Source organism: Eubalaena glacialis, chromosome 10 (assembly GCF_028564815.1).
Source record: "Eubalaena glacialis isolate mEubGla1 chromosome 10, mEubGla1.1.hap2.+ XY, whole genome shotgun sequence".
Lineage (NCBI taxonomy): Eukaryota > Metazoa > Chordata > Mammalia > Artiodactyla > Balaenidae > Eubalaena > Eubalaena glacialis.
The window spans coordinates 36,951,813-36,978,606 of NC_083725.1; the positions used below are offsets into that span (position 1 = coordinate 36,951,813).

General features: G+C 34.4%; 1 protein-coding gene across 2 annotated transcripts in view; it reads right to left on the reverse strand.

Annotated features, from left to right (window-relative positions):
- Nucleotides 1–9,735: 9,735 nt before the first annotated feature.
- GUCY1A2 (guanylate cyclase 1 soluble subunit alpha 2) overlaps nucleotides 9,736–26,794 on the reverse strand; it is a 401,095-nt gene continuing 384,036 nt past the window's right edge. For both annotated transcript variants that reach the window (XM_061202599.1, XM_061202598.1), the window contains one exon: nucleotides 9,736–10,236. In XM_061202599.1, the coding sequence (XP_061058582.1) occupies nucleotides 10,029–10,236 (208 nt within the window). In that variant the 3' untranslated portion in view covers nucleotides 9,736–10,028. The remainder of the gene's footprint in view (nucleotides 10,237–26,794) is intronic.

Sequence of the window (26,794 nt, forward strand, 5' to 3'; positions counted from 1 at the left end):
CCTAGAGGGGTGGGATAGGGAAGGTGGGAGGGAGATGCAAGATGGAGTGGATATGGGGATATACGTATACATATAGCTGATTCACTTTGTTATACAGCAGAACCTAACACAACATTGTAAAGCAATTATACTCCAATAAAAATGTTAAAAAAAATAAGAATATATAGACTTCTCCTTTTTGGTATCATTTATTGATTTAAATATTTTATAAGTGACCGTTTCCACTTATAAGGTAAATAAATCTGTGGCTTAAACAGAGAGTTTTGTAATGAATTATGTAAATATAACACACAACTGTTATTCCACTTTGTTTTATAAGAATCCCAGGTTGTTAATCACTCATTTTTCATATACAAATTTTCCTTGTTCTTCAGTCTGTAAATACAAAGACATTTTACATAATGAAACATGCTATTTACATACATCATGCATAATTTAGAACAATTATAAATAAGCACAATCCAATGAATTAAAAGTGGTGTTACATTAAAAGTAAAGTACATACAGTGGATGTTTATAATTCTATAAGTGCTTACATACTTTTACACATACTAGTATCCTTAAAATTCTAGTGAAATGAGGCATATTTTATCTTTTCAATCACAAAAATGTTCTCTAAACTTATACTACTGAGTAAAGAAAAATATCTTAAAATATAATATGAAACACTGAATTAAAATTTTATAATTAATGGTACAGGTTTAATAGATGCAGTTATCTTTGAAAAACAAAAAATAGCTTGACATTTCAAAATATATGCAATTTAACCATGCTTTATGGATATATTATTATATATCATGATGTTATTTGATAACATTGTAATTTAAGTTTGCGATAACTAGATTTTTAAAAGTAATGATTTACAAAGCATAATCTGATAATAAAATAGCAAATGCCCAATATTGTTTACATTGCAAGCCAAACCAAAAATTTAGACCCATGAGATTACAGCAAATGAACTGGACAAAACATTAAAATAATTCAGGTATCTGGTTAAATAAAACCTACCCCATGTAGAGGAAGTGAATGAAGGCATAGCACGATATAACCATGTGTTTTTATTAATTGGGTTGGGAAACCTATTTACTATTACATGGTAGTGGAATGTTTGATGGAAATGCTTTGGCTATTTACCTTATACATTGAAATCAGGAGGCAAGTTTTTGTTTGTATTTGTTTTAATCTAAAGTACTGTTAGGGAAATGAGAACCTTTGGTTTTGTAAAATGGCTACTCAGAGCTGCAGTGTCAGAATTCTGGTAGGTTGATTTTGAAATGAGGAATGATACATATTACATATCCCAGAATAAGATGGATAGGCCTGGAGTCATAAAGGCATTTATCTACTCTAAAGTTGAGCACTTGTTTTGCTTGCAGCTGAAGCCCAATTTGAGAACAATGTGAAGAAGAATATGGAATAGAGTATAGCCCCCCAAAGCCATTTTACAGATGTTAGTATACAGAATATTTCTCATTCTTTGTGATTAAATTTTCCAACTAGGGAATGGTGTAATTTCTATAATGTCAGAACAAAAAAAATGATGTATAAAATGAAATTGTATTCTTCTCACGGAATGTTAGCTCAGCCAGCATGCTATAAAAGGGGAAAAAAAAGTTTTGCTTTAATATCACTTGAACACCTATAGTCTGTTCTTTTGTGCTAATTTTAGCAGGCTTTTCTGTGACATACAGAGGGGCTGGTATTGGGCCTTCTTTGTTCCTTAAGCCCAGATGTTCTCACACTTTCATTTACCTTCATCACTGTAACCAAGACTAGTTCTATCTGCCACCTTCAGAGAGTTTCTATATATAGCTTTGTGAGTTTCTAATCCCAGTTTCACTGATGTGTGCCCCTGCTGAGAGGTTGCTGCTACCTCCTAAGAAAACTGAAAATAGCTCATGAGGGATTTTTTCTCTTTTCTTTTTTAAATAAAAATGAGCAAATATGTCATTTGGCTTTCACTAAACTACATGTGTCTATTATGAAAACTGCTTCCCTTTAGGAATATATACACTTTCACAAAGAAAAAAGTTAAATCTCTTTGCTCAGTCTCATCTAAAGTTCCTGCCCGTCCCACCCCCTCCATCTGTCCCTGTGTTCTGAGTCTGACGTGTAACTGCCAGGCAGCAAAATGGGAAGAATTGTCTTTAAAGAGTGCGGGGGTGTGAAGAAGAAATTTTGCACAATTTTGATTTTACCCCAACTAATACATTACTGTCCTACTTATATTTAATTATACTTAATAGCCCACAGTAAAAATTCATTTAGTAGAATCCCTTCTTTATCTCCAACTAGCCAAAAGGCCACAGAGGAAGATTAAATATAAACCAATTCCTTTATTTGTAAAAATATATATCAAAAGAATTAGAAACAAGCTACTACTTAGGCTTGCCATTTAGTTTTTCTTGTCTCTTCTGCTTTCAAATAATAAGCAATAGTACTTAAGTCTAATATTAAGAGTGGTCTGATCAACAACTAGATGAATTAACTGAGAAAATAGATTCACTATAATTTAATGGATTCAAATTAAGTATTTTTTATTATTTATTATCAAAAGCATGCTTATTAAGGGTTAAGCATCCAATGATATACAAAAAGATGACTGTCAAATGCTTTCTCAGTGGGAAAAAAACACTTTCTCAGTGACTCAACAGCCCTGTTTGATTTTTATAGGAGAATTTTATAAATCGTGGGTAGGAAGATGTTAAGTTTTGCTGTTGGTAATAGGAAGGTAAAATGTTAGCAAACCCACCCACGACTCCAATTGTGTTCAGATTCAAGATTAAAAGAGAGATTAACCATCTAGGCAATAATAGGAACTGTAATCTTATTTAGATGCTTAGGAATGGATTCTAAGCTTTATGATTTTGCTAAATAATAATCAGATGATTAGAAGTACCTCAGTGTATCATAAATTTACTAGTTAGTTTTAACTGTAATCCTAATTCATGATTCTAAATGATGGAGGAGTAATTTAACTACTAAAGGACTGATTATTATTGACTGTGCCACATTAGATTAAAGTTATATTTTAAGGAAAGTAAAAATATGAATTATTCATTTCAAAACCTGCAAGCTTTAGTGGTATCATCAAAATGGCTGAGAAGGACAGGTTATTTTAAATATGACTACATAATGATTTTCAGACATTTTAAAATTATACTACAGATGAATTTCAACCAATCACATTCTGAAAGCCAAAATAGTATTGTACTTACTAAACATTTGCCATCGCAGAGAACAGTGATAATAATTATTTTTATCTTTAATCTTTCATCATCTCAGACCTTATCAAACCAACAGTAGAATTAAATAACTTGTCCTAGTATGCATCTGTATTTTTGCTAAGCCTACTCTCGATCAGCTTATCCAACCCATACTATACTTTTGCTCATTTATCTATCCTTAAATACTCCTATTTACTATATACTATAAAGATCTGAAAATCTGGGCAACAATACATATACAATCTTTTGAGAGGAATAGAAATCATATTATGATAGGTATCTATAATTATACATCAGAAACAATCTGATCAAAATATATTAATTACTTCATAGCATGTGTGCAAATGAAGGACTTGTGAGAGAAATTAAGTATGTTATCTGCTCAGATAATTTTTATCTATCACTTGCTGCTCATTTTACTGTAGTAGAATGGTGAATATCTTTTAAAAGTCCACACTACCTATATTATTGCTTATATAAAACATGTCTCTGTTTCCCTAAGGGTTCTATGAAGTGCACAGAAGTGCAAGTTTCATATGCCGTCATCATCATGGCTTAGATTATTGCTTGAAAGGTTGTTATAAGATATTGCTAGGAAATAAGTTTTAGATGAATGTACAATTCAATGAGAAAAGTACAGAGTGAGACTAAGTATCAAGTTGGTGATGTTTCAAACATAAAAATCAAAGCATTTGGGAATAAGGCTGTCACTTTGACATTTGCTTCTCTGTCCAAATGTTCATAGTTCATATCTTGTTGGTAAGGATCAACAAATATTGTGATGTACTGCACAGCTCTGGCAGTAACTAAGAAAGTTATACTGTACCTAGTATGTCTAATAGCCCTATAGTGAACAATATTCATCCCTCATGCTTATCAGTGTTGATTTGAAGCTTGAAGACTTATGCTCAAAAAGCAGACTATAAATTTGAAACCAAAGCTAAAATTAAAAACTTGTGAAAGAAATAATGCTCTTAAGCCTGGAGTATTTAGCTTTTCAAAATAAGTATGAATGAAATAATATATTTCTATCTTAGTCAACTTGCATTTATTCCTAGTAATTGGGATTATTTGAATATTCTTCATTGATTCCTAAATCTGGCTGTATATTAGCATTACCTAGAGTGATTTTCTAAATACAGATTCCTAGGCCTCCACCTGAGACCTACCGAATCCAAGTCTCTGAAGGTAAAGTCCAGTAATTTGTGTCCCTAAGGTAGTCAGATACTGCCAAGCTTCCTAAAGTAGTCAGGTACTGCCAAGCTGATGAGTTGAACCATTGAACAGGATCATTTCTTAATAAGGATGGAATTGGCAATGAGGCACATGGCTGAAGCTATGGTCTGGTCACAACACAATAGAAATAAGACACAGGGACTTCCCTGGTGGTCCAGTGGTTAAGAATCCACCTTTCAATGCAGGGGATGTGGGTTCAATCCCTGGTCAGGGAACTAAGATCCCACATGCTGCGGGACAACTAAGCCCACGTGCCGCAACTAGAGAGAAGGCCGTACACTGAAACTACTGAGCCCGAGCGCTCTGGAGCCTGCACACCACAACAAGAGAAGTCCGTGTGCCACAACGAAGACCTAGTGCAGCCAAAATTAAAAAAAAGAAAAATAAATAAAGACACAAACTTTACTTCTCTACATCCCAAGTCCTTCCACAATGTCACTCCTTTTAATCATGTAATATCTACATTCAACACACACACACACACACACACACACAGAATATTTATTACTTTATAAAACTAAAACTATTCTACAACATAAGATTAGCTGTGATTCTTCCTGTTTATAAATGTATCAATGACTTTTTTTAATGAAAGGAAGAAGGAAGGAAAGAAGGAACAATGACTTTTATGAAAGGAAAAAGGAAGGAAAGAAGGAACAAAGGAAGGAAGGAAACAGAAAGATGACAGGAAAATAATACTTAGGCTTCAACTGTTTGAATCAAGTGTGAGGAAGGAATTTTGCACACTATCTCAAAATGCTCTGACAAAATTTATGTTAATCTGTGTATACCAGTGTCTGTTCTTCATTCACCACTGTGAGGAGCCTTAAATTGAGTCCACAGCTGGGGTCAGTTTATCCATTTAACAATAAAATTCTTTCAATCATGTTAATACAATTTATGTGTATGTTCAATCAGCTGGTTGTAAATTAAGTGTATTCATATCAAGAGCTATGCTTAAAGAATCATCATTCAGACTGTAATATGTTAAACTTTAATAATTAAGCCTCCGGTGCACCATGTTTTTCAGGTTATATCTAATAAGATATGCTTAAAGAAGCCTCTGAAATGACATAATTTTTGTAGCTGAAGATCTATAGTTTAATAATAGAAATACCAAGGCTACAATATGGGGCTTGGTTCTCGGACTTGAGTTTCTAGGTACTGTTGGCTGAAAGACATCTGGTGCCCCTCAGAGCCTATTCAGAGCCATGTGTAACTCATTCTGAAGGAACATTTATGGAAGTTGTACCAAATGCTTGGAGTCAGATAGTATTTTGAAGAAAGCAGAGAGAAGCTACAGGTGGAAGCAATGCCCTAGCACAACTGAGAATGGTTAGTTCACTTCAGCAGTGCTTTGTTACTTGGGCCTAGAGTTGTGTGGGTCTTACAATCTGCCTGAAACAGGCATCAAAACTCTTTCTATGGCCATGTTAGGTTCAGTGATACAGAGGGAATGGTGTTTCACGGAGCCAAACTTGACTTGGTGAGATGGTTTCCAGTGACAGTATAGAGTAGGAGAGGGTCTGGGCATTGGTTAAGTTGTGCTTAAAATGCATGACAAGACAGAAACCTACATGTAGAAGTTTTACTGTCTGCTCTGATGATCCACAAACTTGCCCTCAGCAAGTCAGGAACCCAAGATGCCTTCAAAAAATATATTTAGTAATGGTGATAATCTTGAGCTCCCTCTTCATACCTCACAACCTCAAATATACCATTTCAACTGGTATCAATATGATTCTGTAGGAAAAACACAGCCTGGCAGTTTTCCAAATTCTCTGTGACTTTGCCTTTTGTATCTATCAATTTAATTTTGCTTTATTGCTGTAACTCTTTGGAGGAATTCACCAAATTAAGACTTCCTGTGCTTGTGAATGAGATTTTGCCTTATTTGTTGTCCTATTTTGTTCTGTTTTTCCTGGAGAGGCACACAATTTTGCACTTTCACAATAAAACACTATGTTTCTGTTACTATTGTCACTGGATAAGGACAGTGTGAAACCCCAAGAGTTCATATTTGAAGCACTGAATCCACAAACTCACTCTCAAGTCTCAGGCATCAGTGCCTGTCTCAGAGTCACAATAGGTCATACACAGTTCACTGGATTCCACACATAATCAAGTATTAAAAGGGAAATCAAAACTATTTGAAATATAAAAGAAGAGATGAATATCAAGGCAGATTTTTGACAGTTGGACCAAACTGTTAACTAGAAGCTGTTTCTTCTTTCCCTTCTCCACCCAACACCACACAGCCAAGAGCCCCAACTATATGTGCTCTTCAGGCATTGAGTATTATTCTTTTTATTATGGCTGTTACCTATTTATTAAGGTTCACAAAGCACATACTGTGCAGTATATTTTGGGTACATATGGGGGTTTCTGACTTCGTTATATAACTCATTTATTTGTAAACAGTGACATTCCATCAAAATGATACTGATGCCAACATGAAGCTTTGGTACTGATGGCTAGTCATAAAGTAACTTCTTCAAATCAGTTGCTGGAAAGAATACTGAAACAGAGGGTCTATATGTGCCAAATTGGATCTTAAAGTATCCATTTTAGAGTGGGTTAGAGCCATTTCCCCAATTAAATAATGCTTGATTTCTAAAGGGACATCCATTTAATCTGCCATGCTAAAATGCATGATGTATGTTAATAGTTTGTACATGAGAATACCGTATAGATATTATTCAAATGAAATACCAACAGCCACCCATTATTACAATCACAATTCCTAATGGAGGATACATGTATTGTACTCTATAGGACATATAAAAATGCAATGCTTTTTCACAGCCTCTAAATTCTATGACTGCAGCTAGAATGAAATGCCATTTTATACCGTATTTTGCAAATACATAGAGGAATAGTGTAGCTATAATAAGTCAACTGTACTAGGTTGGCAAAATGGTAATAGATCAGACCATTGCCTCAGACTATACCTTCAAAGATACATTTAGATTATATGCTATGAAAAATGTAGTTTACATCCTGTTTGTGATATTTAATAGATCTCTGGCATATTCTTCATTGTGACATTTGTGACAATGTAAATAGCTATTTTTCTCCAAGTAAAATCATATAAACTAAGAAAGAGCTTGTTATTTTTCTGACAAATTGAATGTATATACAATTCTTATCTTAAACCCTATCACCAAGTACTAGATAATGAAGTGGATTGTCAAGGATGCTTTTAAAATATGCTTCCCACAGGTATTTTTAAGTATGGAGAGAATAACCATATGTTTAGAATAGTTGCTTAGACAAATCTTTACAAAAAGTAGAGAATTAATTGGATGATTCCTGGAAGTCCCTTTCAGCCTTATGGTTACAAAACACATTGTTTATGATTAAAACACTTATGATTTACTATATCACAATAAGTTTTAAGTTACTGTGCAGAATAAGCATAAATGGGTTCAGTGAGTTTGGTTCTCTCCCCATGCTCCTGTGCTATAAGAAGCCCATCAGCATAGCTGAGATATTTCCTATTCTCAGCAGGAGGATTGAAGTGCTCCCAGAGCCTGTTCTTTCCACACTGACTATAAGCCTGCCCTCTATTCCTTGTGAAAGAAGTGAGTTAATCTCTCAGCCCCCTAAAGAAATTCTTTTGTGAGTAATTATTCCCATGAGAGAACCTTGTCCTCAGCCTCCACAGCCTCCTATAAAGACCCTGGCCTTCTTGCCCACATGTGGTTAAAAACAGAAACGTAGACCCGAGGAAGGGAGGGACAGGCAAGGATTCAGGTCTAGGTCCTGTTTCCACATGCAAAATGTTGCATTAGTGTCCTCTTAAGCCCCAGAGAGAGAACAGAGTTCAACAATTATAAAAATGATCACCTTTATAACAAATAATCTGCATATCTAAAAATATTTTCTAGCTGTATACTTAGAGAACTTAAAAACACTAATTAATCCTCACAGACTACATTGGACACTAGTTAATCTGTTCCTTAACTGAGTTATTTCATAACCAAATTCTAATGCAGCCAAAATCCCTAACCAGAAAAAATATATTGTATTCAGTAGACATAAGCTGCCAATGAGTATACCTATAGGAGTAAGAAAATGGCCACCACAAGGTTTCAAGGAAACAAATGTTTCCAACTCATTAACCTCAAGAGAAAGTTAGATTCTATATCTGATCCAAAATAAGAAACTCTGGACACACTGTGCTCCTAATTTCAGGGTGAGTCTGTAATAATATTTTCATGCACTGTTAATTAATGGGAACAGGTTTTCATTTAGCAGAACAAGCAATGGAAGCATATCTGTAACTTTGGTGATTACTAGGTCTGAAGGTTAGACATACTTCAGTATTAATGAAGGTGATTCACTGAATTTAAAAGCCACATCAAGTAAACTGCAGAAGAACATTAAAAAAAATCTCAAATCCATAAAATACAGTTATTTTTCCTTGTTTTTATTATGAAAGAATAAACAACCTTCTTGGCAAAATATCCTACACCTCTTTCTCACCATGCCAGTATCTAGCGATTTGCTCCCATGAGGGGCAGTTAGTCCTTAGGAAGCATCCTTTGAAGAAGGTGACAGGGGCAGGGGGGTGGACTTACATGTCATTTAGTAGGATGCTGTTTATTAGAATTTAGCACATTGTAAAAACTACCTATATTTAGAAGTGCTAAGTTGAAAGGGTCCAATGTAGCAAATCATTTTATTTTCACTGATATTTCTTAGAAGATAGCAAAAAGACCTTTCTTTAATCTTGGTTACAGATACATACATTTGCTATTAGGAAATGCCATTTCCTCTGGATTCTATGCTACATTAATCAAATCTAAAAGCTATATTTACTAAGCAGATATACTATGCTTTCTCAGCATCTGAAATCCTAGGTTATGTGTATTTTCAATCTAAGCACTTATCTCTCTAAATAAGTGAAACTATATTCAATTAATATGTTGGAATTACATAATATACCAACTATACAGTAGCAGATTGTGAAAATCTAATAATGCTGTGTGAAATTATCTAGAAGAGATATGTATAAAAATAGGTAATATCCCTAAAATATTTTGCCAAGTTACAGTTTTTCCTGCTGGGAAGTTTACCACACTGCCATGATATATGTATGAAATGTCTGTTCAGAAAAACAAAAATTAGAAAATATTCCTCTCATACCCACTCACGAAATGTAGGAATATATAATCAAAACTGGCTCTCAAAAGTGATACAAATATATAGAGAAAGATACTTGTATGTGTGACAAACAAGAAAACATGGAATCTATTTATTGGTTAGTTTTGAAAGGGGCCTCACACTTGTAATGAATTAAAATACATATATATATTATACATAATATATATATGACCAAAAACACTCATAAGAATGGATACATCTTATTTCCACTTTGCCCTCCAGTTTTTTGTTGACAGTCATCACCCTCCTTTTTCTAGGATTATTGCCTGACATAACAGAAATTCCACTGTTTGTTCTCCACAGAGCAGTGAAAGATGAACAATCTTTCCATTCTCCTGTCATGACCCATGTTCTGGGCTTGTGCTTTTTGGAGGAGTCTTTGATCTGTAGCAGGTCTCAGAGGCTTGTCTCCCGGAGGAACATTGTGCCAATGTTGTAGGAAACCTTTTTTATTCTCGATGAAGAAAGAGAAGGCTTTGGCTGCTTAGGACCAGTTCTTACCTCCAGGAAATAGCAGACCCCAGAGATTTCCTTTGGAAAGTTGTCTGGAAGCTCTTCACGGGACCGAGGAATAAATGTGAAACTTTCTTCTCGTTTTAATAATCTAAGAAGAAAATATATAATGTGAATCATATGGGCAGGGGAGATGAGAAAAAATGGACACAAATTTTAAAGACTCGGGAAGCCTATCAATGACTGAGCTCATATTAAATGCCTTCATTCTTTGTAGAGATGTGGCCTTCATTACATTCCAAATACTAGGAAATATTATTTCTCAGGAGAAAATACCTTCACGCTATAATAATAATTTTAAAAAAGCAAAGTTGTTCTTGGTGCTAATGGAAAATATTTGTTCAAAGTTGATTTTTTTCCTAAACAAAAGGCTAAAGAAACTGCATAATACAAGTTTTTATTCAAACATGCAGGATTTACTCTTTCTGTTTTAAAAATCTGCCTAATTCTGGAGCACTCCTTTAATGTTTTGTAGACTCTCAATAAGATTTAAATCCTATGTGTCATACACATAAATCAAGTTTTTAGCTTTGTAGAACAACAGTCATAATTCCATGTTTCTGTGATATCTGGTTACTGATTTCTAGCAATACATATTTTCTAAACTCACTAGCATTTATTTGTCAAACAGCTTGACTCTTCCCATCCAGTCATAGTTAAAGACAATTTTCTAGTACACTAATACTGGAGATTTATTCTTGTCCAGTTCCATGAAATGTTCAGTTTGATAGCCGTACCTAAAAAAGTGGTCCAGAAATTCAATTTAATTCAACAACTTTTATGGGCTGCTTCTTATTGCCCTAGAAAAATCTCCTAGATTCTGTTGTGAGTATAATAAGTAGAACACAACAAGCTAAGAAGCTTAAAGTTTTGTCAAAAGAGATAGACACAGAGAATAAAAGAAACAGAAAATAAAAACTGAATAAGCAAACAAAAGCCACAGTAATATAAAAGTAATATAAAACAATAGACTAGATGCCATAAGAAAGGTGAATCCAAAAAGGTGTTGAAGTCCAGAGAGGGAAAAAGTTTACAGTGGGATGACAACTAAACCTTCATGGATGAGATGGTACTAAAGATGGGCAGAATTTCAACAAGTGAATGTGGAGAACAACATAATCAAAGGTTTAGATACAAGAGAATTATGATCAGGATCAACATGTTTCCAACTATTGGATACCATTATAGAATGAGGTAAGAGTGAGAGTTAAGGCTGAAGCAGTAGGTTAAGACAAACTTTTGAAATCCAAAACTAAAAGTTTAGACTTTATTTGGAAGGCACAGTGGAGCCAAACCTATCACTTTTTCCTTAAAAACAACTCATTTTCCTAAGACAGGTAAATGTTAATAGCAGGTCCAAGTTATTCAGGATAAGAGATGGGTTGGGGGTGAAAGGAACCATTATGACAGAGAAAAGGCAAAGTCAAAAAGTCAGTGAGTGCCAGGAGAATAAACAGTGTTTGAAAAATGTAAGATCATTGCACAAGCAATGATAATCATCTTTACACTAAAGAGAAAAAAAGAATCATTACTTGTCAAAAGTTCTTAATGGATAAAAATATTATCTGAAAATAACAGTTGGTAGTACTAAGAATTCTTATAATGTGAGCAATCTATATTTACCCTTATGAATGACTGTTGTAGTATTTTACCTTGTAAAAGATTTTTTAAAGATTTTATTCTTACTTGTTCAGTTTATTTATTTAATTTAATTTTTATTTTATATTGGGGTATAGTTGATTTACAATGTTGTGTTAGTTTCAGGTGTACAGCAAAGTAGTTCAGTTGTACATATACATATATCCATTCTTTTTCAGATTCTTTTCCCCATACTGGTTATTATAGAATATTGAGTAGTTCCTTGTGCTATACAGTAGGTCCTCGCTGATTATCTATTTTATATATAGTAGTGTATATATGTTAATCTCAAACTCCTAATTTATCCCCTTGCCCCATCTTTCTCCTTTGGTAACCAGAAGTTTGTTTTAGAAGTCTGTGAGTCTGTTTCTGTTTTGTAGATAAGTTCATTTGTATCATCTTTTTAGAGTCCACATATAAGTGATATCATATGATGTTTGTCTTTCTCTATCTGACTGACTTCACTTAGTATGATAATCTCTAGGTCCATCCATGTTGCTGCATATGGCATTATTTCATTCTTTTTTTATGGCTATTCCATTTTATATATGTACCACATCTTCTTTATCCATTCCTCTGTTGATGGACATTAGGTTGCTTCCATGTCTTGACTATTGTAAATAGTGCTTCAGTGAACATTGGGTGCATGTATCTTTTTGAACTAAGGTTTTCTCCAGATATATGCCCAGGAGTGGGATTGCTGGATTATATGGTAGTTCTATTTTTAGTCATTTAAGGAACCTCCATACTGTTCTCCACAGTGGTTGTACCAATTTACATTCCCACCAACAGTGACTGAGGGTTCCATTTTCTCCACATTATTGCAAGCACTTGTTATTTGTTGACATTTGGATAATAGCCATTATGACAGGTGTGAGGTGATATCTCATTGTGATTTTTCCTTTTTAAAAACTTCCAATTGACCATTCCTTTAAAAATATTACACAGTGATTATATTAACTTGGGATATAGGTAAATGAGTCTCATTCTAACATTTCAAAATTCTTTCAATTAACTTATCTCATTTATCCACATAATGTAACTCCATGCAAAGTTTAAACATGCTCTTCTCTGACAAATTTATGGAGGGTAAAAGTGAGTCCAGAGTAAGATAGAGTGCTTTGCTAATGGGAGCAGTAAGACAGTGTTGGCTCTGAAAGTAGAGTCCAGACCTGTTAACTCCTAGTCAAGCTTAGCACTACGATAAATAATAAAGCTACACTAAGATAGTTTTTTTTTTCTTCCAGTGTTATTGAGATATAATTGACATACAGCACTGTATAAGTTTAAGGTGAACAGTATAGTGGTTGGACTTACACCATCAAATAATTACCACAATAAGTTTAGTGAACATCTCATATAAATACAAAATTAAAGAAACAGAAAAAATTTTTTTCCTTGTGATGAGAACTCTTAGGGTTTATTCTCTTAACAACTTTCATATATAACATACAGCAGTGCTAATTACATTTTTCATGTTGTACATTACATCCCCAGTACGTATTTGCCTTATAACTGTTAGTTTGTACCTTTTGACTACATCCAATTCCTGCTCCCCCCACCCCCCTCTGGTAACCACAAATCTGCTCTCTTTTTCTGTGTTTGTTCACTTTTGAAGTATAGTTGACCTACAACACTATGTTAGTTCCTGTCATACCCAGTAGTGATTTGATATTGCTATACATTTCAAAATAATCACCATGATAAGCCTAGTTACCATATGTCATCATACAAAGATATTACATAATTATTGACAATATTGCCCACACTGTACATTTCATAACCATAACTCATTTATTCTGTAACTAGAAGTTTGTGCATCTTAATCTCCTTCAACTATTTCTCCTTCCCCCAACAATCTCCTCTCTGGCAACCACCTGTTTGTTCACAGTATACATAATGCTGGTCTTGTTTTGTTATATTCAGTCATTTGTTCTGCTTTTTAGCTTCCACATAAAAATGAAATCATACAGTATTTGTCTTTCTCTCTCTGACATTTCATATAGCATGATACCTTCTAGGTCCATCCATGCTGTCCCAAATGGCAGATTTCATTCTTTTTTATGGCTGAGTAATATTCCATTGTATGCATATGCCATATCTTCTTTATCCATTTATTTATTGATGGGCACTGAGGTTGCTTCCATATTTTGGCTATTGTAATAAAACTGCAGTGAACATAGAGGTGCATGAATCTTTTCTTATTAGTGTTTTTGTTTTCTTCAGATAAACATCCAGGAGTGGAATTTCTGGGTCATTTGATAGTTCTATTTTTAATTTTTTAAGGAATTTCCATACTGTTTTCCATAATGGCTGCACCAATTTACATTCCCTCCAACAGTGATTTAGGGTTCCATTTTCTCCACATTCTTGGAAGCGCTTGTTATTTGTTGATATTTAGATAATAGCCATCTGACAGGTGTGAGGTGATATCTCATTGTGATTTTTATTTGTATTTCCCTGATGATTAGCATCTTTTCCTTTGCCTGGTGGCCATATGTATGTCTTCTTTAAAAATGTCTACCTAGGTTCTCTCCCAGATTTTAAATTGTGTTTTTGTTTTGTTGATGTTGAGTTGTAAGAGTTCTTTGTATATTTTGGATATTAACTCCTTTTTGGATAAGTGGTTTGCAAATATCTTCTCCCAATCAGTAGAGAGCTTTTTTATTTTGTTGATAGTTTCCTTTGTTGTGCAAAACTTTTTAGTTTGATGTAGTCCCATTTGTTTATTTTTGCTTTTGTTTCCCTTGCCTAAGGAGACATGTCCAAAAAAAATTGCTAAAACCAATGACAAAAAACATATTAGCTAAGTCTTCTTCTAAAAGTTTTACAATTTCAGGTCTTATATTTAAGTCTTTAATCCATTTTGATTTTACTTTTTATATGGTGTGAAAAATTAGTCCAATTTGATTCTTCTGTCCAGTTTACCCAACACAATTTATCTTTTCCACATTGTATTTTCATTCTTCTTTTTTGTAGATTAATTGACTATATGACTGTGGGCTTAATTCTGGGCTCTTTATTCTGTTCCATTGACCTTTGTGTCTGTTTTCTGCCAGTACCATACTGTTTTGAATTACTGTAGCTTTGTAGTATGGTTTAAAATCAGGGAGCATGATACCTCCAGCTTTGTTCTTTTTTCTCAAAGTAATTTTGGCTATTCTGGGTCTTTTGTATTTCCATACAAATTTTAGAATTATTTGTTCTAGTTCTGTGAAAAATGCCATTGGTATTTTGATAGAAATTACATTGAATCTGCAGACTGCCTGAGTACCATTGTCATTTAACAATATCAGTTCTTCCAACCCATAAGCATTATATATCTTTCCATCTGTGTCATCTTCAATTTCTATTCTCAGTGTCTTATAGTTTTCTGAGTATGCATCTTTTTCCTCCTTAGTTAGATTTATTCTTAACTATTTTATTCTTTTTGATACAACTGTAAATGGGTTTGTTTTATTAATTTCTCTTTCTGACAGTTTGTTTTTAGTGTATAGAAATGCAACTGATTTCTGTATATTAATTTTGTGTCTTGCAACATTAACAAATTCATTGATAAGTTCTAGTAGTTTTCTTTTGTGGCATCTTTAGGATTTTCTATGTATAGTGTCATGTCATTTGCAAAGAGTGACAATTTTTCTTCTTTTTTTCCAGCTTGGATTCTTTAAAAAAAATTGTTTGTGTGTGTCTGATTTCTGTGGCTAGGACTTCAAATACTGTACTGTATAATAATGGTGAGAGTGGGCATACTTGTCTTGTTCAGGAAGAAATGCTTTCAGCTTTTCATTATTGAATATGATGTTGGCTTGGATTTGTCATATAAGACCTTTATTATGTTGAGCTATGTTCCCTCTATACCTACTTTGTTCAGAACTTTTATCACAAATCTATGTTGAATTTTGTCAAAAGCTTTTTCTGCATCTACTGAAATGATCATATAATTTTTATTCTTCAGTTTGTTAATGTGGTTTATCACATAGTTTGATTTGCAAATATTGAACCATTCCTGATTCCCTGAGATATATCCCACTTGATCATGGTATATGATCCTTTTAAGGTATTGTTGACTTCAGTTTGCTAATGTTTTGTTGAAGGTTTTTACATCCATGTTCATCATTGATACTGGCCTATAATTTTCTCTTTTTTGTGATGTCTTTGTTTGGTTTTGGTAACAGGCTGATGCTGGCCTCATAGAATGAGTTCAGAAGTGTTCCTTGCTCTTCCACTTTTTGGTAATAGTTTGAGAAGATTAGGTGTTGATGCTTCTTTAAATATTTGGTAGAATTCACCTCTGAGTCCATCTGGTTCTGCACTTTTATTTGATGGGAGTTTCAAAATTACTGATTCAACTTCATTACTGGTAATTGTTCTGTTCATATTTTCTATTTCTTCTTGGTTCAGTCTTGGAAAATTATACATTTCTAGGAATTTTTCCATTTTTTCTAGGTTGTCCATTTAATTGATGTATAATTGTTTGCAGTAATATCTTATGATCCTTTGTAATTCTGTGGTGTTGGTTGTAACTTACTCTTTTACATTTCAGATTTCATTGATTTGGGCTATCTTTTTTAGTTTGGCTAAATGTTTATCAATGTTGTTTATCTTATCAAAAGTTCATATCTCATTTTCACTGATCTATTGGTTTTTATAAAATTCTCTATTTCCTTTATTTCTGCTCTGACTTATATGATTTCCTTCCTTCTACTAATTTTGGGTTTTATTTGTACTTCTTTTTCTAGTTCCTTCAGGTGTGAGATTAGATTATTTATTTGAGATATTTCTTGTTCCCTGTGGTAGGCTTGTATTGCTATAAAATTCTCTTTAAGAACCGCTTTTTGCCCCATCCCATAGATTTTGAACTGTTATGTTTCCATTTTCATTTGTCTCAAGGTATTTTTTGATTTTCTTATTGATATCTTGAGTGACCCATCAGTTGTTTAGTAGCATATTGCTTACCTTCCACATGTTTGTGATCTTTGCAGTTTTTATTCTTATAGTTGACTTCCCTTCTTATACCAAAACAAAAAACATCCTTGATCTGATTTCATTTTCCTTAAATTTACTGAGACTTGTTTTGTGGCCTAGCCCCTGTGATCTATCCTGGAGAATGTTCCATGTGCACTTGAAAAGAATATGTATTATGCTGCTTTTGGATGAAATGTTCAATATACATCCATTAAGCCTATCAAGCATAATGTGTCATTTAAGGCCAGTGTTTCCGTATTGATCTTCTGTCTGGATAATCTGCCCATTGATGTAAGTGAGGTGTTGAAGTCCCCTACTGTTATTGTGTTCCTGTCAATTTCTCCCTTTATGTGTGTTAATATTTGCTTTATGTATATTTAAATGCTCTTACATTGGGTATATATATTTACAATCGTTAGATCTTCTTCTTGATCATTAAGTGATATATTAATTTGTCTCCTGTTAAAGTCTCTGTTTTAAAGTCATTTTGTCTGATATAAGTATTGCTACCCTGGCTTTTTTTTTCATTTCAATGTGCATGGAATATCTTTTCCCACCCCCTCACTTTCGGTCTGTGTGTATCTTCAGATGTGAAGTGAGTACCCTGAAGGCAACATATATGTATCCATTCACCCACTGTATGTCTTTTCTTTGGAGCACATAGTCCATTTACATTTGTAGTAATTATTGATAGGTTTGTACTTATTACCATTTCATTAATTGGTTTGGGGTAGTTTTTGTAGTTCTTTTTTGTTCCATTTTTCTTCTTTGCTTTCTTCCCTTGTGATTTGATGATTATCTTTAATGTTTGGATTCCTTTCTCTTTTTTGTGTTTATGTATCTATATAGATTTTTGGTTTGTGATTACCATGAGGTTTATATATAGCAAAATATACATACATGATTATATTACATTATTGATCTCTAAGTTCAAACACATCTTACCAACCCTGAATTTTTCTCCCCCACATTCACTGTTTCAAACATATTTTACATCAATTTGTTTTGTGTATCCCTTAGCTACTTATTATTATGCATACAGTTTGGTTTTACTACTTTTGTCTTTTAACCTTCTTGTTTTTTACGTAGTTGATTTACTACCTTTATGGTATATTTGCCTTTTCCAATGAGATTTTTCTCTTTGTAATTTTCATGTTTCTAGTTTTGACCTCTTCTTTTCTGCTTAGAGAAGGCCCTTTAGCATTTCTTGTAAAACTTGTTTTTGGTGTTGAACTTTTTTAGCTTTTTATTGTCTGTAAACCTTTTGATTTCTCCATCAAATCTGAAAAGAGCTTGCCAGGTAGAGTATTCTTGGTTGCAGGCTTTTTCCTTTCATCACTTTAAATATATCATGCCACTCCCTTCTGGCCTGCAGAGTCAGTTGATAGTCTTATGGGAATTCCCTTGTACATAACACGTTGCTTTTCCCTTGCTGCTTTAATGTTCTTTATCTTTAATTTTTGCCATTTTAATTACAGTGTGTCTTGGTCTGGTCCTCTTTGTGTTGATCTTGTTTGTGACTTTCTGTGTTTCTTGGACCTGAATGTCTGTTGACTTTCCTAGGTTAGGGAAGTTTTCAGTTATTAGTTCTTCATATGTAGTCTCTGCCTGTTTCTCTCTCTCTTCTTCTACTTGGACCCCTATAATGTTAATAATATGCTTGATGTTGTCACTGAGGTCTCTTAAGCTCTCTTCTTTTTAAAAAATTCTTTTTCTGTTCATCATGAGTGATTTCCACTACTCTGTCTTCCAGTCCACTGACTCATTTGTCTGTATCATCTAATCTACTCTTGATTTCTCCTTGTGTATTTTTATTTCTGTTATTGTATTCTTCAGGTTTGTTTCATTCTTCTTCACATTTCCTAACTCTTTGTTGAAAACTTCTAACTTCTTACTTTTTTCATTCATTTTTCTCCCCTGTTCTTTGAACATCTTTATGATCATTACCTTGAACTCTTTTTCAGGTAGATTCCTTATCTTGAACTTCATTTAGTTCTTCTGGGTTTTTATATTTCTCTTTCCTCTGGAACATATTCCTCTTTTGCCTAGTTTTGCCTATTTCTCTGTTTTTATTTTTACGTATTTGGTAGATTGCTTATGTTTCTCAATCTTGGAGAAGTGGTCTTATGTAGGAGATGACATATGGGGCCCAGCAGCACACTTCCCTTTGGTTACCAGAGCTATATGCTCTAAGGGTACTCTCTATGTGGGCTACATGGGCCCTTCTGTTGTGGTGGACTGACTACTGTGGGTGTACTGGTAGACATGGCTGGCCCCAGGTCCAGTTGGTTGCCAGATTCTGACTAGGGTAAAGGCTGTAGGCCACTGGTAGATAGGGCTGGGTCCTGGCATGACTGGCTGCACCAACTGGGAACTTCCAGTCCTAGTGCTGGTCTGCTGGTGGCAGGGCTGGGTTATGAACCAGCTGGATACAGAATCTGGGGTATTCCTGGGGCTAGTGTTGGCCCACTGGTGGGTGAGACAATGTCCTGTGGTGGCTGGCTGGAGGGTTAAAGACCCCATAGCTAGTGTCAACCTGCTGCTGGGAGAGGCCAGATCCTAGTGTAGTTGGCTGAGGGCACCAAAGTGTCCAGAAACTAATTTTGACCCACTGGTGGGCAGGACAGTGTTCAGCAGATCTTGAGTCTGGTGCTGGTGCCAACCTGCTGGTGGGTGGGTCAGGTTGAAACAGGTGGTTGTAAGGCTGCAGTGGTCCTGGGCTTGCATCTGCCTGTTGTTGGGTGGGCCAGGGCCCAGGGTGACCTGAGGCTGGTGTCATCCTACTGTTGGGTGGAACCATGTCCTGGGGCAGCTGGAGCTCAGAGCAGCCGACTTGCTGATGAGTGAGATTTTATCTCCACACGGGTAGCTGCTTGGCCTTTGGCTTCCCAGAACTGGTGCTGACTGGCTGAGTCTCAGTGGTTAAAAGCTAGAGGGAATATTCCAAAATGGTACTGGTCAGAACCACCAGTGTCCTCGTAGTAGATAGAGTCCCAGGTGTCTCCTACTTCTCTTGGAAGCTCTCCAAGAAGAGCAAATGGGTCCTTTCAAATTACTGCTTTTGCCCTGGGTCCCAGAGCATGTGATTTTGCATGAACCCTTTAAATGTGTTGTCTCTATTTCTACAGCCCTCTGTCTCTCCCAAAAGTAAGTCCCATTGCTCTTCAAAGCCAAACATTCTGGGGGTTTGTCTTCCAAGTGTAGGACCCCTGGACTGAGAAGCCCATATGGAGTTTGGGAGCCCAATGTTGGGCTTGGATCCCTTGCTCCTTGGGGAGAAACTCTGCAATTGTAAATATCCTACCTTTTCTGGGTCACCTACCTAGGGGTATGGGTCTTGACTACAGTGCATCTCTGTCCCTTCTATCCATATCATTGTGTTTCATTTTTCATAGCTTTAATTGTATAAAATATTCTCTGCTAGTCTTCATGTTGTTCTCATCAATAGTTGCTCTGTAAATAGTTGTAATTTTGGTGTGCCCATAGAAGGAGGTGAGCTCAGGGTCTTCTTACTCTACCATCTTGGTCACTTCTCTTTAAGATAGCTTTACATCACAAAATAACTAAACTGAGATGTAGATAAGCCTTAATGACAATCAGAATGGAAGTCATTTTAGTCCTGTTTGCTTTCTTTTTGTTTTTATAGATGTTGATTGTCTTTACATATAATATACAATCAGTTACTTCAGAAGAAAAAAATGTAAAATTCCCTAAACAATAGTTTAATTTAGCATTGAATTCCAGAATAATTTTTCTTAGCTCAGAACAGTCATCAATGTGCAACATGTGGGTATCAATGATGCCAATCAATCAATAGACACTTGTTGAGTGCTTGTGACATGCTGAAATAGTCCTCTGAATGGAAGAGAGTAAGTGGACATGCACAGAATATGTTAATACAAAATTTAAAGGGCAAGAAATACTGATGATACAAATTAAGAATAAAAGCCAGCATATGGTACAACATATGATAAAATCTAAAGGAGGACATTCTGTAGGGTAAAGGGAGAAATGATGACTGTGGATCTTAGTACAAAATTCTAGAACCAGAGCAATAAAGTTCACTTCCACCAATTATAAAATAGAGCCATAAGCTCAATCTTTCCAACACGTTTCCTTAAAGGCCCATTATCAACAAACAGGATTCTACATAAACTACATTTCTTTATTCCTACATGTTAAGCCCCCTAATTTTGCTATCTTTACAGTTTGTTTGCCTTACCAAAGTCTTTATATTTTGCTCTAATTGAGATTTTTATGACTGAATAATAAAATTGGGAAAACTTCTATGAAAGCCCTTGTAAATGACTGAAAGAGGGTGTAGTAGTGGCTTTGGATGCCACAACTTAAATAATTCACTGGACTTTGTCTGGGAGGATACTTTTAATAATGAATTAATTTCTTGACATTTTAAATTCATCTCATATATACTGTGCTAAAATACAAATGCATCAACTTTTATGGAGTTTTATTCTTTTATAAGTATATGTTTTGGTATTAATAAACTAAATACAGTTTTAAATTTTAATTATAAAAATGAGAGCACATAAGGATAAATTGATCCAAGCTCCTATGATACCCAGTATTTTGCAAGTTTTGCATATATAAACACTGAAGTGCAACATTCAGATGATTTCCAATAGGAAAATCTGAATGAGTTACTGGCGGGTCTGTGCAGGAGGTCGGGGGAAACATTTCACACAGCACACCTGGTCATGATGAGTCATGGTGATAAATAAATGATCAAATGTGTATACAGGGATTAAGAATTTATACACTGATCACCTCAGAACTTCTGACCCTTCTGATATGCTTTATTAAGTCCAAGTCCCTGGGCTGGCTCTAAAGCTTTGCCTAGCAGTCCATTTCTTCAGCAACTCAGGACTGATATGGAAGCTTAAATTCTACATAAATCTAAATTAATCTCCAGCTCTAATCCCTAAGTGGTTGATATACAACTTGGGAATTTCAACATGTTTAACAAGTGTTCAGAAGCCACACAAATCCTAGTTTACCTGCCTGTCACCCTTCCCCTTCTCAACAGAGTTTTTTCTACAAATTGATTTTCAAGATGAAAATTAACTGCTTCTACATATCATCGGATGGCCCTCAAGCATGCCACGGACCTCCATGGTGGTCCATGAAGCTTCTCCCTTACTGCTGTGTAATGAAGCTGTTCTCTGATTCCTTCAGCTCTTGTCTGAATGCCCATTCCCCCTTGTTTTCACTAAGCATTGTGCTCTCCTGTATTCTGTCTTGGAAAAGGACCTGAAACTAAATCACACTGAGGTACAAATGACCTAAATGTAATTTCCATTTTAACACAAGATCCAGAGTTTTGAAAAAGTAATCAAGTTGTAACCATGACATTTCAGGCATCCTATTCTAGGATTTATTGTCTTCTTCAGATCATACTTCATTGTCATATATACAGGTTGTCATATATACATATATATGACATATGTATAATTGTCATATATACAGGTTGATGGTTATATATTATTCTAACCTAATGGCTTATTATTCTAAACTAATGGCTTAGGTTAGAATTTGATCTTTTATTACTCTATTCCTTTTTCTCCAAATCTATACTTTGATTTGATTGCTAATTAGGGAGGCCTTTAGGGCTGGTTGCTATGTGCATTTCTCATACTACTCCAAGACTGTAGAATTAGGAAAGATAACCAGTAATACAATTCTCAAGCCAGGCTTTACCTTCATGCAGTCTTCTGGTCAATGAGTTCAGCAGTTAGCTGGTCAACAGTTAGTTCCTAAATGCCTTCTAAGAGCTAGGTGCTGAACAAATGCATTGCTAGTTTTGATTGTAATAGTTATGGGGCAGGAGAGGACTGAGATGGAAAGAAGGAACTTTTATTTTTGCTGAAAATGTCTTTTTATAAAGTGTTTTTTGTTTGTTTGTTTGTTTGTTTTAGCTGAGTTGATGCCATGGGTAACTCCCTAGACAAAACAAACCTTGCTGAAATTAATAGATGTATTTCCAGTCTCTAATAGTGACCAACTAGATGTGCAGTCCTCTAACATCTGCATGTTTGAAATCATCATGCAAGATTGGAAAATCTTTTGTTTGTTTCAACAACTAAAAAGACCTGTGTAATATGCAAAGTTATAAGAGAGCAACAACTCAGAATGCTATCTACCAAAGTAATCACAAACTTGTCTATTCATTTCCATGCTACTGCGCACCGAAGAATTCATTAAGGCCAAGGCAAGAGACAATAATATATGAGGCATTTTGCAGAGCTGAGGCCAAGAAAGCATATGAGGATAGTGACTTTTTGAAGACTGAATATCTGAAATGTCTTTATTTCATGCTCTTCTCAACTTGATTAGTTTGATGCATCATTAAATTCTTGATTGGAAATTATTTTCTCCTCAATATTTTGCTGCTAAAAAGTCAGGTGTCATTCCATTTCCTATTCCGGTGGGTATAAACTTTCTGTCAGTCTCTCTCTCTTTCTCTCTCTCTTTTATCATCTTCATCATCTTTCTGTCTCTGGTTTTATAAAAATTAATGATAATGGTGTCTCAATGCATTTTTTATTCATTAAAATGACCATTAGTGGAACCTTTTGATATACAAAGTTATATCTTTCAGTTCTGAGAAATTTTGGTATTTCATTGATAATTTTTTACATTTATTCGTATTTTTCTTTCTGGATTTCTGCTTAGTTATATATTGGACTTGGTAAATTGATCCTCCAGTTTGTTTTCTTTTCTCTGTGATTTACTTGCTCATTTTTCTATTCTATTTTCTGCATGATTTCCTCTAATATTATCTTGTAATCCTCACAAGGATTTTAAAACAATTTTAAAACTTCAGATATCATATTTTTAATTTCCAAGAGCTCATATTTGTTATATGATTGTTTCATTTTTTTAAGTGTTTTGTTCTTACTTACAATCTTAAATCTATGACAACATTAATCATCCTTTTTGATTTTCTTCTGTTCTCTATATTGCCTCCATTTCCTCCAAATGCTTATTGACTACTTGTTGTTGGGATTTTATTTTTTTTGGTTGTTGTTGTTTGCTTGCTTATTTTGGTCTTTCTCTTTCATATTAAAGGCATTCAAAAATGACTAATATCATTGGAAGTCCCTTTTACTTAACTGTGATGCAGTGCAATCTGATTGGAAGCTTTATGTGTGGCAAGATTTTATAAAATTGTGGGTTTCTTTTGGGCATTTCACTAGGGCTCCCAAATATCAATACATTTAGCATTTTTCCCTTGGGCTAATTTGTCCAAGTAACAATGTTCCAATCATGCCTGTGGCATTAAACCTGGCTTCCAGCATTCTGGAAGTTAAATGGAGGAAATGAGCTGGGAATCTCACTGTTCAGTATATAGACTGTTACTTAGTCCCCCTGTTTCACCTGATCAAATTTAGAGCCATTTTCATTCAATATCTCAAGGAAAATAAACTATTGTATACTTTTAGAGTTATTTGTCCCTTCCAAATCTATTCTTACTAAATAATACAGTTTTAGATGAGCACATGGCTACCCAGCTAGAAACTACATTTTTCAAATTCCTCACAACTAAGTTTCTGAGTGATTATTAGGTTCCTACAATTAGAGTCACTCGTTCAAGATTTGAATGTCAGAAGTTAAGTTGATTCCATTTTCTTTTGGCAACTGACTATTAACCCTGGCTATCAGATCAGAATTTTGCAGAAGAAGGCTCCAGTTTCTAGTTTCCTGAGTATCAGGAAAATGGCCCAGTAGTGGTGACTTTTTCACCCAACCTCTTAATCGCTGTAATGAACATTTAGGCAACCACTTTTCAGCTTCCTGAGATTCAAAGCTTAGTATGGCTGTGGCCATGGCTCCAGATCTAGAACATTATAACTCCAGTAGTGACATCAGAGGCTTAACTAGCCAGTTTTATATTTGCTGGCATCATTTCAAGATACCCAGTTTAGAATCTGCTCTTTTTCCCCCTTTCATGGTTCTGTAAGCATATCATTCACTGTATTAAATCTTTTCCATCTTAAAATACCTGGGGTTGTTTCTACTTCTTGTACTTTTTCTGAAATTTCTCTCAGTTATGTGTTGGACTTTGTAAATTAATCCTCTAATTAGTTTCTCTCTTTTTCTGAATAGGCTGATATTTAGTTAGAGTATATAAGCTTGCTTCTTATCTGTACCTTCCTCTGTAAGACTTGAGACGTCATTGTTCCCCTCTGTACTAAGCCAAATACCACTAAAGTATACACTTTTCATCTTGCTCTCTTCCATTGTTAACTCCTTTTCCCTTCTTTGTTTGTATATGTTGGGAGAGGATTATATTTGTTTTATATTTTTACTATCATTTTCCTACTATTTCAGAAAAGATTAATGAAAAGTCAGGTGTTCAATCTGCAACGTTAAATTAGAATTTTCTACTGTTGCTAATTACCTGCATATCTTTTTGCTAAGGAATGCATTTGGAGTCTGTTATGATGGCATTAGACACTATGTCTTTGAGTGATGGAGAAGGATAACAGTTCTGAGAAAAGAAAATGAAAAAAAGATAAAAATTCTTTGTGGTTTTCTAAGTGTTCTGTAGTTCTCAATTTTTCCTATTCACCTTCTTCTTTCCATCTGAGTGGAATAAAAGAAGTTCCGCTCTGTATTTCTGCTTTATGCTTCACTGCTCCAAAATCTGATACAGTTTGAAGATAGGCCCAATAAAACTATAGTTATTGAGTCAGACAGCCTAAAATCCCTTGAAATTCAATGATTCATTCTTTGGAAATAACACTCCTGTCCAAATAAGGAAAATAAGAATCTGGCTTACTATGAAATAAACAGAAGGAGCTCACCAAACCTGTATGCATTTTAAGGTTACAAACATTTTAAGTTACGGATTTTGTAGCAATTTTATAGAATCATGTTTGTGGGTTTTAAAATTCAAGTTAATGGACAAGTTTTCAAAAAGGGACAGTTTCCCTATATGTCCCTGAAAAGTATAAAGCAGAGAGCCATAGAGGCTCTCTGTGACACCCTGGATCATTTCTTTTTGCAACCACCTTGTGTTAAGTATTGATAGCAAAGTATGCTTACTATAAATTCCACAGTCTGTGTGCCTGGTGCTTGCTAGGGAGTGAACATTCTGGTATGTGTTTCTTATTTGGATGGCAAAACAAACGCTTCTTAAATTCTTAATTTTAGGATACTGAATAGCTAAAGATAATTCTGCTCCATTGGTTTCTGTGGACATATTGTCAATTTTCAGCTTTAACAGCCTAAAACCTCCATTTAACAGACTAAAAACCAAAGAGAGTTAAAATTAAAAACACTAAGAAGAGTTACATGTCTACAGGCAAAATTTCAAAAAGAGGTGGCAAATGAGAGATTAGAAAAGATAAATGTAATCAGTTCTTATTAATTAAATAATTTCTTCACATTTTTTATTCCTTTGATCAAAATTATTTTTTAACAATAAGTCCAATATCACACTAGTCTTTCTGTATAAAAGACAAAGGGTGGAGTGGAAGGAAAAAATATGCACATTTTTAAAATGAACAATCCTTCATTGACTTCATTATTAAAATATTAGATATGAAACAATTTTAAAGAATTCTGTGTTCTCTATTTGATGTATTCCTGAACCAATCATAAGTAGAATTAGTCTAGATCATTGTAAGGAGAACATAGAAAGTTGTAATGACTTCAGTCCCAAAGAAGGCAAATCAGCCTGAAGAAAATATTTAGGAGCTAGAAAACAAAAAGTGAACTTTTTTCTTTTCTTCAAGGGTTTAACCCTCCTCCTCCTCATTCTTCCTTTTTTTTTCTTTTAAAGTGTTCACATTTTAGTAACATTACATTCCCCATGTTATCACCACAGAATATAAATTCAGGTTAGATGAGAGAACTTCACAAATGCAATAAAGTATTCTGTAATATACCAAAGTTTGTATAAAATGTCTGACCAAATCAGCTTGCTCAAAAATCATTAATCACTTCCATTATAGATAATTTATTTAGTTTAACATTTATAATTCTTAAAAATAAACATACTATACACACTTTAAAAAGTGTTT